The sequence below is a fragment of the Prosopis cineraria genome, unplaced genomic scaffold (assembly GCF_029017545.1).
Source record: "Prosopis cineraria cultivar Desert tree isolate PC_DT_omini unplaced genomic scaffold, ASM2901754v1 PC4, whole genome shotgun sequence".
Lineage (NCBI taxonomy): Eukaryota > Viridiplantae > Streptophyta > Magnoliopsida > Fabales > Fabaceae > Prosopis > Prosopis cineraria.
Window position 1 is genome coordinate 19,566,811 of NW_026555335.1, and position 13,751 is coordinate 19,580,561.

General features: G+C 30.6%; 1 protein-coding gene across 1 annotated transcript; it reads left to right on the top strand.

The window, feature by feature from the left end:
• Nucleotides 1-6,627: 6,627 nt before the first annotated feature.
• LOC129309914 (UDP-N-acetylglucosamine transporter UGNT1-like) lies at nucleotides 6,628-13,367 on the top strand. The gene is made up of 10 exons (XM_054951674.1): nucleotides 6,628-6,822; nucleotides 8,326-8,402; nucleotides 8,651-8,812; nucleotides 8,898-9,031; nucleotides 9,821-9,951; nucleotides 10,040-10,084; nucleotides 10,212-10,309; nucleotides 11,291-11,398; nucleotides 12,916-12,972; nucleotides 13,070-13,367. The coding sequence occupies exons 1-10, from the start codon at nucleotides 6,717-6,719 to the stop codon at nucleotides 13,142-13,144; spliced, it is 993 nt and encodes a 330-aa protein (XP_054807649.1). The 5' UTR covers nucleotides 6,628-6,716; the 3' UTR covers nucleotides 13,145-13,367.
• The last annotated feature ends 384 nt before the right edge of the window (nucleotides 13,368-13,751 follow it).

The window sequence follows — 13,751 nt, forward strand, 5'->3', positions numbered from 1 at the left end:
ACATACAAAGTATTGAACTCAAATTTGCCTAAACCTTTATTTGAACTTAGTTTTGTAGAAAAGTTTTAAAAGAATCAAAATTTTCTCAAACACTTAATTCACCCCCCTCTTAGGTATTTTCACATATCTAACAATAGACTTCTTTGCTAAAATTCAAGTAAATATGCCTTTGTTGGATGTTATGAAAATTTTTCCCAAATATGTGAAGTTCCTTTAATGTTCCATTGATAAGAGAAAGTTCATTCCTAATGCTAGAGTACAATTGCCTCATTCTATTAGTGCAATCATGAAGCTGTAATTACTAGTTAAGTGTGAAGACTCTGAATCCTTTACTATTCCTTGCACAATTGGTAACTTGAAATTTTTACATGCCCTTGTTGATTTAGGTGCTACAATTAATGTCATGCCATATTTCATATATGCATCTTTTAAGCTTGATTGCATGCATCCAATTAACATGATTTTCTAACTTGTGAATAGGAGTGTTATGTAGCCATATGAAATTGTGGAAGATTTGATTGTAAGTGTTAAAATTTATTATTTCTTGTGGACTTCTATGTATTGGATATGAATGATAAGGGAAAAAGGGGATGATGTGTTGATTCTTGGTTAGACCCTTTATAAGGATTGTGCATACCATGATTAATATGGATAAAGGTACTCTAGTTTTAAAATATGGAGATGTCTAAGTTAATTTCAATATTTATAAGGTAATGAAAAGGCCTTTTGAGAATTATTCCCTACTTGATGATAATGCAATTAACATTTTACTTGATGAAGCTATTAAGAACTATGCATCGCCCTTACTTACTCATGAGTCTACACTTGCTACTACTTATGTCCCATGCTCTTTCATTGATGTTTATATGTGCCAAAATTGCTTAGATATTAATGCATGCTTGAATAATACTTCTTCTCATGATTTGTTTGATGATGATATAATGTTTAAAATGCTTGAGTTCCATGATCATAAGGAAGGTATTGTTCCTTGTGATGTAGGTACACATCCTAAAGGGGATAATTCTAAAGAATTTTCTTCACTCAAGCTTGATGTCCAAGAGGTTTCCAAGTTATTGGAGCAAAATTTTACACTTGAGGCCCTTAAGGCCATGTATTCTATTAGCATTTTTGAAGAAGCCATAGCCTCTGATGAAGACTTGAATAAGGAAGTGAAAATAACTCAAAATGACAAACAGATTAGAATTCAAAGAAATGATTATACAAAGCCCAATTGGAATATGGATGGTAATGATTTTAAACTTGATAAATTAATAATGAGTTAGCTTTATTTCATAGTACTTATTCTAGCTCTCTATTAACTTGTTGTTCAAATGATACTCCATGTGCTATTTGTTTAGAAATTGATTCCTTTATCTTTGAAAAGAATAGCACTTCTTTAGACCAAAATATGCTTGGGGAAGGTTACTTTGTTGATTTTATAAGTATACAAGAGGATGATGTTAGGATAGGCTGATACCTAAGAGGGGATAAATTAGGTAACACTTAAAAACTTTTAAAAAATAGAAAGAGTGAAGAACTTAAAAGTAAAGGAAGAAGATAAGACACATAAGATTTATATTGGTTCAGCCTCAAAGTTAGCCTACGTTCAGTTCTCAAGATCACACTTTGATATTTTCAACTAAGTTTATAAGCTTCAATGAGTATTTGCCACCACAATACAACTCTCAAGACTTGTCTTGGATCACTCAATAAACCTTGTTACAATCCAATAAGTTATTACAAACACTTGAAAAATACATTTTCAAGATTTCTGAAGAAAGAAATAAGCTTTTGCAGGAAACTCTCTTAAAGAGTATACGAAATTACAATTGAAAGCTTATAAACTATTGAAAGCTTTTCACAATTCTTTTTAAAAATAATGAATGCAAGATGTAAAAGCACAATTTGAAAGTTTTTCAAATGCTCAAATGATGATTAGTTCACTCAAGGATCATGAGTTCTTGTTTTGGCTAAAAATGAATCACATATATAGTTTTTCTAGTTGATAGACCATTGGAACAATGATTGTATTCGTTAGTGCAATTTCTTGTGAGTGACTGATAAAATCACATGTAAATTGTACTTGAATTGTTTCAAAAATGTATATGTGATAAATCATGCGTGAACCCCTTGACCTTTCACGTATGGTTTTACACTTTTGAATAAGCATTCAGCTCTGTGTGCTAAAACTCATATGGTACCTCTTTGCTCTCTCGTGTGGTTTTGCACTTATGACTAAACATTCAGTTATGTGTTCTAAAACTCGTGTGGTACCTCTTTGCATTCTCGTGTGGTTTTACACTTATGGATATACTTACATATCAAAGTGCTAAATCTTATAAGTAAACCATTAGCTCTCATGCATGGTTTTACACATAAGAAACTATTATCAGTTCTGTGTGACAAATCACGTGTGGAACCTTTTCTCTCTTACACATGAAATGGTTGGCAAAATGCTAAAGCCAATTTGTGTGATCAAAACTCACATGGAACCAAAAGGCTATCACGAGTGAAATTGTAAATACTAATGCACAAACTCATATAGTGCATTTTCACACGTGGAACTACACATAATTTAAGCAAAATTTTGCATGATCAAGAGATATAGATTTGTAAATTAATAATCATACAAGTAAACAATTCAACCAATGCTCTTAGAAGGAGCTCAATTTTACCATTAGAGTTTCAAACTTCTATTTTGATCATCCATGATTAGCTTTAAGGTCGTATCTCTCAAATTCAGTCTTTATTTGCTTTGATTATTCACTTAGCACACATGTTGATCACTTTTTGATATATGCCTGCTGACGCTTGTGTATTCATGTGAATCACTTGATTCTTGTTTGTGATTGTGCTTTGTGGTATCCATTTTGAGTTTAAATGAGGGGAAGGTATGACCCTTTCCATTAGGTTTAGAATTAGGTTTGTTTCCTCTGTTTCTTTTTCAAAATAAAGGGTTTTTGATTCTTGAATTAAATATTTGGTTTCGGTCTAGTGTTGGTTTTTAGTCTTGAGTCTTGTTTTGTTGCGTCTTGTTGAGTCTTTCATCCATAAAAGTTGCATTTAGGTTGATATGCCTTGAGGTTGCCTAAATGTTGCAACATCCATTTTGGATGTTTAGACATGCATACTTTTGGTTATGACACCTTGTTTTGCATAAAAAAAAAATATCTCTTGTATTTTTTATATCTTTTGTGAAAACATTGTCTAAGGGCATGTCTATACATACATTAAGGAAAATGCATGATTTAAGTGTGGGGGGAGGCAAAAATATTTTGATTTTTTCTTTTTTTGTTTTTCTTAAATTTTTTTTTGGAAAATTATAAAAATTTATTTTGTTTTGTCTTGAGTTATTTAAGAAACTTCTTTTGAATTTTTGGAACTTAAACTCTTGAAATAATGTTGCCTTAGTTATTTTACCTTGTTAAACAAGCTTTCTTTTAGATTGTGCGCACACAATTGATTAGAGAGGCAAAAACCTTAGTTGAAAGGAGCCTTAACACTTTTGTGTAGTTTGTCTTTAGCATTTGTGCCCTTTATAACTTGTTTTTTCTTTTAATCAAGGCTATATCATTGCATTTGTTATAGGGAAGATGATAATGGCATTCATTAAAATTGCCAAGAGACTTGAAAGGCCAACCCTAATGGATTGATCACTTTTTTTGTTAGACCTTTGAGCATTTTGTTTATTTTGTTCATTTTTTAAACACTATCCCTTTTTTACCATAAATTGCATTTATTGTTTTCAAAATGTGTTTCAACATTCTCATCTTTCTTTAGGTTAACTTAATGGACACAACTCATTTTCTCATTTTTTATTCTTCCATTTTCCATTTCATTTAAAGAACAAGTACATTATTCACCTATTACTTGATATCTGAGATGACTAGAAAGTGAAAAAAAAAAAGACAAGGAAAAAATTGGGAAAAGCAAAAAGTGAAAAAGGAAAGAAAAAGTTTGAATAAAAGGATTAATACTTAAGTTATAAGTCACATATTTTATTTTTTACTTTTTACATCCATTCCACTAACATTTCTATCCTTTTTTCACTTTGTATTTACTCAGTGAAGTCTTAAAAAGATTTAAATGTTGTTGCATATTTACATTGTGGCCAATACTTAATTCCTTGAGCCAAACCCTAACTTTCACTTGCAAATTCAAGAGCATCAATTTCATAGCCACATTACATCCCATTAAAGTGCATTAATTCTTGAGACATTTGCATATTAGTAGTAGGGACTTAGAGGGATTACAAACTTAGAGTAGGGAATTTTTGCTAAAGATTTCAAGTGAAATCATTAAACCTTAAACACTTGAATGCTTGAGTGCATACATTATCCTTGTGAGACTCTCTCTGTGAAATTGCATCTCTTTAATGATTTGTTTGTGGTTAATGAGGTATTCTAACAAGGGTAGCAACATCTCTTGTATTTTTGTAAAAAAAAAATTTTAATTTGATTACCCTTGACAAGTTGTTTTATTTTACTTTGTTCTTATTTTGGGATTTTGAGAAAGTTCGTTTTTGGTATTGATTTTGCCTGAAGTGCAAAAGGTAAATGTAGGGGAATTGATAAATTACATTTATTATATACTTTTCTTTGTTATTATTGACAAAAAATCATGTTGTATTTGACCAAATTGTACACTTATTACATTGATTGTAAAAAAAAAAAAAATCGCCTAAGTGTAGAATTTTATGCATTAGGGGTACTTTGACTATAAAATTGGACTTTTGAAAAAATATTTGAGAAAATTTGTCAATATGCATTTTTAGTACAGAAAAATAATAGTCCAATTATATTTCTTAAATTCATTTTAGATTGAGAGTAATTAATTTCATAAGTTAACTATTTTGAAAATTCAAAAATTAGTAACTGATTTTACTAATTAAAAAGAGATTTGTTCAAAACTAATTTCCATTTTTTCAAAATATCCCATAATATTATAATATAAAATGTTAGCTACTTTTGGCTGATTCATAGAAGATTAAAAAAATAAGGTTATAGTAATTATTAACATCAAAAAAAGGTCCCGGCCCCTTGCTAAAATTAGAATGTTATTCATGCCATACCAAAATGAACAATACATCATTATGTATACACCATCCGTCTTGAGAAATTTCAATGGAAGTTATATATATTTAGTGCTATTTATGAGTGATGAATAATTTGGTTCACGTAAAACTTTGAGCAACGCACCGAGACACAAATAGTTAAAAAAATTATTGATAAAATTTATTTCCCTTTTCACATTATTATTAATTTAATTTTATTCACGTATATATATAAAAAGAGAAAATGAGAAAAATCTCTCAAAAATATACGGATGATAATAAAATCCCATGAAATATGATAATTCTTTTCTCCCTTGAAATCTTTCTACAGTTTTTTTGTTGATGAAATGACTATGATGCCCCCATTTAAAATAAAAAAAATATATCAATGATTAAAAAAATTGTACAACTTGTCATTTTTTATCCTGTTTTAGTTATTGTTAAAAAAAAATCATTACTTAAATTAAAATAATTATTGATATTTACAACTTTTGATCTTTTTTGATTAAAAAATTTGTGAGGAAAGTTATAATTATTTATTTCATTTTAGTCATTACAGAAAGAAGAATAGTAAAGTAATAATTGCTTTTCACAACTCTTGGGCTTTAATGATAAAGAAATTTGCATAGTAGAATTTTTCATTTAGCATCCCATTTTAGTTATTTGTAGAAAAAAAAATCATTACTTAAATCAAAATAGTCATGACTTTTACAATACTTGGGGACATTATAGTCATTTCACCAAATACATTAATGTCAAAAAATTTTCAAGAAACTTAAGAAGAATTATTATATTTTACAAGATCTTATTATGATTCATATATTTAAGAAAAATTTTTCTGTTATTTTTCTTATAAAAAAGAAAAAATAATAATAAAATTTATTTGAAATATATAAATAACAATTTGGTCTATCAAAATACCATAATTTCTCTAAAGTCCATTGAAAATTTTTTATAATTAATGAATTTATATAATTACTAAATTGCCGTTGTTGAAAATAAATGATTCACAAGTTTTTTTTTAAATATTAATAACTTTCTTTCTTATATTGCAACAATGCAATAATAAATAAAAAATTTAACATATAAAATTGTGATTGTTACATTGTTGCAATATAAGAAGAAAAGTTGTTAATATTTAAACAAAACTTATAAATTATTTACTTTTAACAAGGGTGATTTAATAATTTGTATAAATTTATTAATGATAAAAAAAATTTAAAAATTTTAAGAGAATTATAATATTATGAGAGATTAAATTATTATTTATATATTTAAAAAAATTTTATTATCATTTTTTCCGCAAAAAATTTGAATGGTAAACTATAATCCAAGATTTCCACGCCATGTATAACTTTTCGTTATTTTTCCTTACAGCGGAGAATCTTCATTGCAAGAATAAAGAACACACTAAGAAGCAGGGATTTGGTGAATGAATATATGAACCGGGATTGTGCAAGCAATGCACCTTCCTTTTACGGGGTTTGACACGTGTCTCCTATTAATGCATTTAAAGGCTGTTCCACTCAGAAACATTCCCCTCGCTTTCTCTCTCTCTCTCTCTCTCTCTCTTGTCTGTCTCCTAGCTCAACTGCTATAAAATAGTGCCCTCACTTCACTGGTAAATCCCTGTCTTGCTTGCCTGCCACAGAGCTTCCTGTCAATGTCAATGGAGCCTCTCAAGAATCAGACGCTTCCTCTCACTCACAAACCCTCTCGTATGACCACCAGAGGACTCTACGCTGCTCTCTCTTACATGGCCTCTGCCGGTTTGTTAACTTCTCTGCTTCCTCCTCCGCCACCACTGTCGCTTTTTCACCTTCTTCGTCGTCTTCGTTTTGCTCTTTCTTAGGCCTTTTCTTTTGCTTCGACTTATCAGTGTCACTATGCTTGTCATTTACGTTATGAGGTTGAGCTTGTGCAGTTTGTTGGATTTTATTGTGTGCTTGACTTAAATCTTCTTTCTGTTTTATTTTTCCTTCTTGAAATTGGTTTGGTGTTGTTTCATAACGTGATATTCGATGTCGCGTGGCGGGAAATGAATACTACTGAGGAATTTGAATTCAATATTTTCTGCGCTTGTTCGGTTCTGATCATAAACTAAGAATTATTATTAGCTACGCGTGTGATTTGTTCTAGTGTGAAGAAACTGTGTAAGTCGGATAATCGTCTGAGGTGAGGTAGCTTTAGTTAATTACAACTATGATAGGCTTACTTGATGTGTTTCAATGTTGTCCTAAAGCAAGTTGTTGCACAGAGTAGTCTGAAGTTACTCTAAACTCAAATTATAATGTGAAAACATTGAGAATTCTGATAAGCGAGTAACTTTAAGGGAGCCACTTTTGCAATTTATGATTACAATAAACAGTGCCCATTTTGTCTGAGGTCAGCATCCCAGAGGTATATAGTTTTTGGTAGTCCACTAACTACAATTGTTGACTTCGCGAATTCAAACCATAGGCACAAACTTTAGTAAAAAGTAGTTCAATAGTAGAGTTCTCAATCAGAACCTACTTCAATTATGATTTTAATGGTTGCCTTCTTGAGCTTATCCCCTAACGATACCTATAATTCTTATCATATATGCTGCTACAGTGCTCCGCCTAGGGTTGAATCTTGACCCTATAGGATTTCATGTCATACACTTTGGTGGACATAGCTTGGGCAACTAAAGGTGTAATGAACAAAGGTGATTGTGATTGTGATTCTCTTTTAAAATGCGCAAATAAAACGGAACAAAGGTGAATTAAATTATATGAAAGCGGGCATTCTTAGAAATTGTCATTCTAATTTGTATTTGCTAAATTGATTGATTAAAGCATGAATATCATGTACATTATTTTTTCTTTCTCTATTTTATATATGTTCAATTTCCATTTCACCATGGTCAAGATATGTGCTGCCAAATTCTTGAGATGTATACTACAAGTACAAGTAACACTAACAAGTTTAATTTTCCAAGATAAAACTGTATGAGACATTAAATTATGGGATTAATTTCCGGGCCTAATGAGGAAAAGCTACTTGCTTTTTTTGGTTACTTAAATCCGTTGGCCTCTGCACTCATGGTCTTCAATCTGTAGTGTAGTATCTTTCTTTCTGGTCACTAGTTACTTTATATGTTGCAATATCATAAAGTTATTTGTCATCTTTTTTAATTCTCTTGTCTATATGTCTATTTTTATAGTAGTTTAAAATTTATTAATGAATGAGTCAACATGATAGATGCGCCCTCATTACATATATTCTCATGAAAACTGTTGAATATGCAGTTCTTTTGGTCATGTTCAACAAAGCAGCCCTCTCTTCTTATAATTTTCCGAGTGCAAGTGTCATCACATTTTTGCAGGTATTTCATTTTCCAAGGTGGTTTAAGGTCCAATTTTGTTATATTGTGCTTCTCTAATTGCCACTGCTTAGCTCTTAACCCAACATTTTGAATTTTATTGTGGTTAAATTCTATCTATCTGCTACTATTGTTCTCTCTGCCTCCCTTCATGTCTCTGACTCTTACTATTGTAATTTTTTTAATTATTTGTTATCAATGATTCATTTCTCTCTCCTCGACACTGAATTCATGTCTCATGTTTGCTTCAGCTGGTTTGTTCATGTTTGATTCTCTATGCGATGAGATGCTGGAAGTTAATTTCTTTCACAGAGAGCGAACTGCAGAGCAGTTCTAACAACCCAACAACTTTTGTGTCCCTTGGGACATTAGCTCAAACCCTTCCTCTTGCGCTAACATATTTACTGTACATGGTTAGCATTTGATACATTTTCAGATGTTTTTGGATGAGGAAAGACCCAAGTTTCTCTAACCTTACCTTCCCTTATTGTGTGAAAGATTGTAACCATGGAATCTGTGCGTGGCATAAATGTTCCCATGTACACCACACTGAGGCGAACTACTGTGGCCTTTACAATGATTGTGGAGTATTTTCTCACGGGGCAGAGGCATTCACGTTTTGTTATTTGCAGGTTTAGCCACCCACACACTGTTGCATTTAATAGTTGTGCGTGAATTGAAGATGATAAGTAAAGAAGGAGAAGATTGTGACTTGTATGCTCTCTTTGATTTATTTATGCTTCCATTTGTGCAGTTTGAGTTTCTTGATGAACATGCTATACTACAGGATCACATTGCAAAAACACAGAACCAACCAATGAATAATTCAGAGCTAGAACTTGTTATAAGTAGCTTTATATGGCCATAATTTTTACTTATTGTGGAATGAGATCAATTTCAAGTTGTAGTCTACCAGTTTCCGTAAAAAGTTATTTTTCTTGTGAGTAACTGAGAAGATGTAGATTAAGTTGTAAATGTGAATGGGCTATATTGCTTGCAATTGCTTGCTGCACAGTGCTTGTTGGTTTATGAACTTAAATTCTGTAATCACTAGAGACATGAATCTTGATGGAACCAAAATATGAGTCTACTTGAACTTCAGATAGACATCTTACCATGGACTTCCTATATTCCTGATGGATTAGAGTCTTGTCAATTGTAGGAGTTATAGCTATATTATTTTAAGCTTATTCCTGTTGTACGAGACAATTTTCAGAACCTCTTTACTTTTTTTTTTTTATTATTATGCATGAGAAAATCCTAATATTTTTACCTACTCATCTTTACATCTTTATGGGTTTTTTCTTATTACGCCTGGTAGATGGTCTCTGATGCTCTGTCAAATTTTAGTAACATAAATCTGCAAATGAAATTTTTTGTATAACTAATGCACTGCTTGACAAATCCGAGGAATTTATTAGTGTAGGGATAATTATAGCTGGTGCATTCGTTGCTGGAGCTCGGGACTTGGCATTTGATGCGTATTCCTATTCAGTTGTTTTCCTAGCAAACATCTGTACAGCAGTATATCTTTCTTCTATTTCTCGTATTGGTAAGATGTTCAATTTTTCTTTTTACGGCTGGCTCATTAATTGGTTGAATTTAATTACTAAATTACATTGCATTGATCGCCTCCATAGGTAAATCCAGTGGCCTTAATACATTTGGTCTTATGTGGTGTAATGGTAAGATGTCTTTTTTTCTTTTTTCCTTTGTCTTCTGATATGACAAGACTATGTGTCTTTGATGTTGTTTAAACTTCAATTTCACCTGTCCTAGACTCAGGCTTGTCTGCTGTGATTTTATTTTTAGGTGTGATTTGTGGACCAATCTTATTGATCTGGTCATCAATTAGAGGAGATCTGCAAACGACATTGAACTTCCCTTATTTGTATGACCATGGATTTCAGGTACTTCTTGCATCTTGCGCCTAAACGTTATGGCTAATTAGCTGCATTCATTAATTGCATGTTTGTCACTTTCATTATGAGCATTTACTGATAATTTTCTATAGTCATCGTGCAAATGAGGAAAACTGTGGTATATCCGTCTATGTAAATTTCTACTTTCTTAATCATTTGCATTGTTATCATTGCCAATTTTCTTGTTCGAACTTTGTCCCTACTTCCTACACAAATTGAACCTTTTCACATTTGACCATCTCAGTTATGCAAAAGTAAAGTAGGATAGAGTATTCTTTTTTTCTTTTTTGGTGTATGTACAAAAAATTTAGATGGGTTAGGTTTTGAAAATTCACCGTGGCTAGAACATGCCTCCAAACTCAAAAAGCACTTGTAGAGATATTTACAGATCACTCACAAATAAGGTTCTCACATCAATAGCGGAATTTGAACCCACAATCAGCTTATAGAAATATTTACAGATTACCCATGAACAAGGTTCTCACATCGGTAGCGGAATTGAATCCATGACCTTGTAGGTTATAGGTTAAATCCTTATCAACTAAACTAACCTTTGTTGGTAGGAAAGAGTATTCATTGCTAATGCTAAATAAATGAATAAAAGAGCTTCATTATGGATCGCATTTTAAGTTTTCATGATCATTTCATCTGGAACCACTCTAACCTTTGTGATAAATTCATCTTGTTGATGCTCAGCGAAAATTTTATTATTTGATTCAACTGCATGATGGCACTGTGATGCCTGGTTGATTGCAACTCATGAGATTGAAAAACTCTATCTGCTTATATGATATTCAGAAGCCTTATCTTAAGCTATAATGTATTTTCCGAGTATTTACTTTTTACATGTCAAGATCAACAAGTATGTGTCTATGAAAGAACTTCCTGTTGTTCATGCATCCGCCAATTGATAGACATGCACAAGGGTTTAATTTGTTGATTTTGTTGGTTTTACTTTTTCTTTTGCAGGCTGTAATGCTTCTTTCTTGTTTTTTGGCTTTCTTAATCAACTACTTTGTTTTTTTAAATACAACTCTCAATTCAGCACTTACGCAGACAATTTGTGGCAATTTGAAGGTTCGTAATTCCTTTCCCTATTTTATTCAGCAAGTATAATGTTAAATATCTAATAGACTACACTATTTATAAGTTACAAATAGTACAACTCATTTTTCAAATTCGGTGCAATGCAAGAGATCTTCACTAGTTTTTTCAAAAATTGAGTTATAATACTTTCTTTAGCATATCTTTTGTTATTTACTTTTTCATCTACTTTTAGTCTTGCCACCTTTTTCATTTTTGGGTTATGAAACTAGCCACCATTTTTCTATCCGACTTCTTGTTGATCTTGTCACCCCTAATATTGAAATTAGATTCTCTACATGAGGCCCCTTGTGGTATGATGGATGAGTTTTTGATGGAATTGAAATTGAAAATAGAATTGAATTGAGTTTTAAAAATATGTTTGGTATGAAGATGGAATCTTAATGTAATCGGAATCCTAATTTTAAAATAAAAGAATAAAATACCCTTTATTTTATTTTTTAATGAAAAACTTAGCAGTTGAAACAAAGAATGTGCTTTTGAAACTCAAAACACTCTTTATTTAATTTTTTTTAATGACACATTAACTAATTTCATATTGAGTTAGATTCTGTGAACTCTATAATGAAATTGGATTCCATTAAAATATCAATTTTGATGGGATTAGATTCCTTTGAGAAAGTAATTCAAGTATACCAAACAAGTTAATTAGACAATTTTATGTCTGATTTCATTTCCTTTTTACAATTCTAAGATGCCACACATGGCCAAAATATAAAATACGAGGATTTAAAAAAAAACATGTATTTAAAGAAAGAATATGCCAAAAAATTGTTACTATACAAGGGGTGCCCATACCATATTGATACTTATCCTTTTCTTCGTCTTTATTATCTTAATGTATTAGGTGTATTCAATTTCACAGATGTAGAGGATTCCAATTGCAACATTATCGATGCATATATTAGCTAATGACATGTACCAAAATTTTGCTTTCTATTTAGGTGCCATGTACACTAAGCTTTGGCCGCTCTCTGTTCGTAAATTTTGCTTTAATATTGAAGGATTCCACAATAAAATTTAAATCCACAATAAAGTTTTTATTTTTTAAATCTTGTGAATACATATTATATGTGGACGGAGAGAGATGGAAGGATGAAGGATGATAGGTGCAGATACTTGAAGTAGACTCCATATATTATTTTATAATATATATACTCTCTGCTAAAAGATGTTAAGCATTTTTAAGAAGTTGGATATTAAAAAATATAAAGTATTTTAAATCTTTTAAGGTATAATTTTTTTTTAAAAAAACTGCCCCTATTAAATAGATTGCTTTATATTTTTTTAGGGTAAAATATCTTATTAAATAGGAGTAAATATAAAAAGATAATGTCAGTTTAAAGACAAATAACTTATTTATTAAGTGTGAGATTTGGTTCAAAATGCTTTATATTTTTTAATAAAAGGAGTATAAATATATTCTTGGCTTTTTTTTTTCTTTTGGTTTGTATTCCTTGATTAAACTGTTTCTTGACCTATGATTTTAGGATCTTTTTACAATTGGGTTTGGCTGGCTCATATTTGGAGGACTTCCGTTTGATTTGGTAAACAAAACATTAATTCATCCATGTATTGATTTTATATTGCTTCTTCTAATTATCATCTTTTATTTAAAACTTTGTTTTGAATTATGTTTTTCAGTTAAATGTTGTTGGCCAATCACTTGGTTTCCTCGGGTCCGGTTTGTACGCCTTCTGTAAACTCAAAGGAATATGAAGACGACCACAGGCTACCTCTGTTGTCCAGACACAAACAAAAAAGACAAAATTGTCTATTATTGGATAAAATAAAATGCAGTTACTTGTGAGCAGAAATTTGGCCCAAAAAAAATTGTGTGTTGAAATTGTTTTTTCCATACGAAGTTTGTTTATTTATATATTTCAAATTTTATTAAAACAATATTTCGACTTGTAATATTTTTAATAAAATTTAAAGTATGTGTTACGGAAATAATTTATCTTTTAATACGTCGGAAAGCATATGGAAATGATTTAACTTATCTCCACATATCATAAACAAGCAATAAAACAAAATTAATAGCTTGCATTTCTTTACACATATCTATCCATAAATTCGTGGGATAATATTAAATGAAGGACTATTGAAATAATTTAATTTTTTAAAAACACAATGAGTAAATCTTGTACGTGTTAAAATAATAACTCTAGTTGTCAAATTGTTAATAGATATATTTTTAAAAATTAAATTTTTTTAAAGGTCATTCATTGATATTTCCCCTAAATTTCGCAATCATGGATTTGTTTTGAACCAAAATTAAATGTAATTTTGATTATTACTAACGATGGAGTTATGTTAAGGGAAA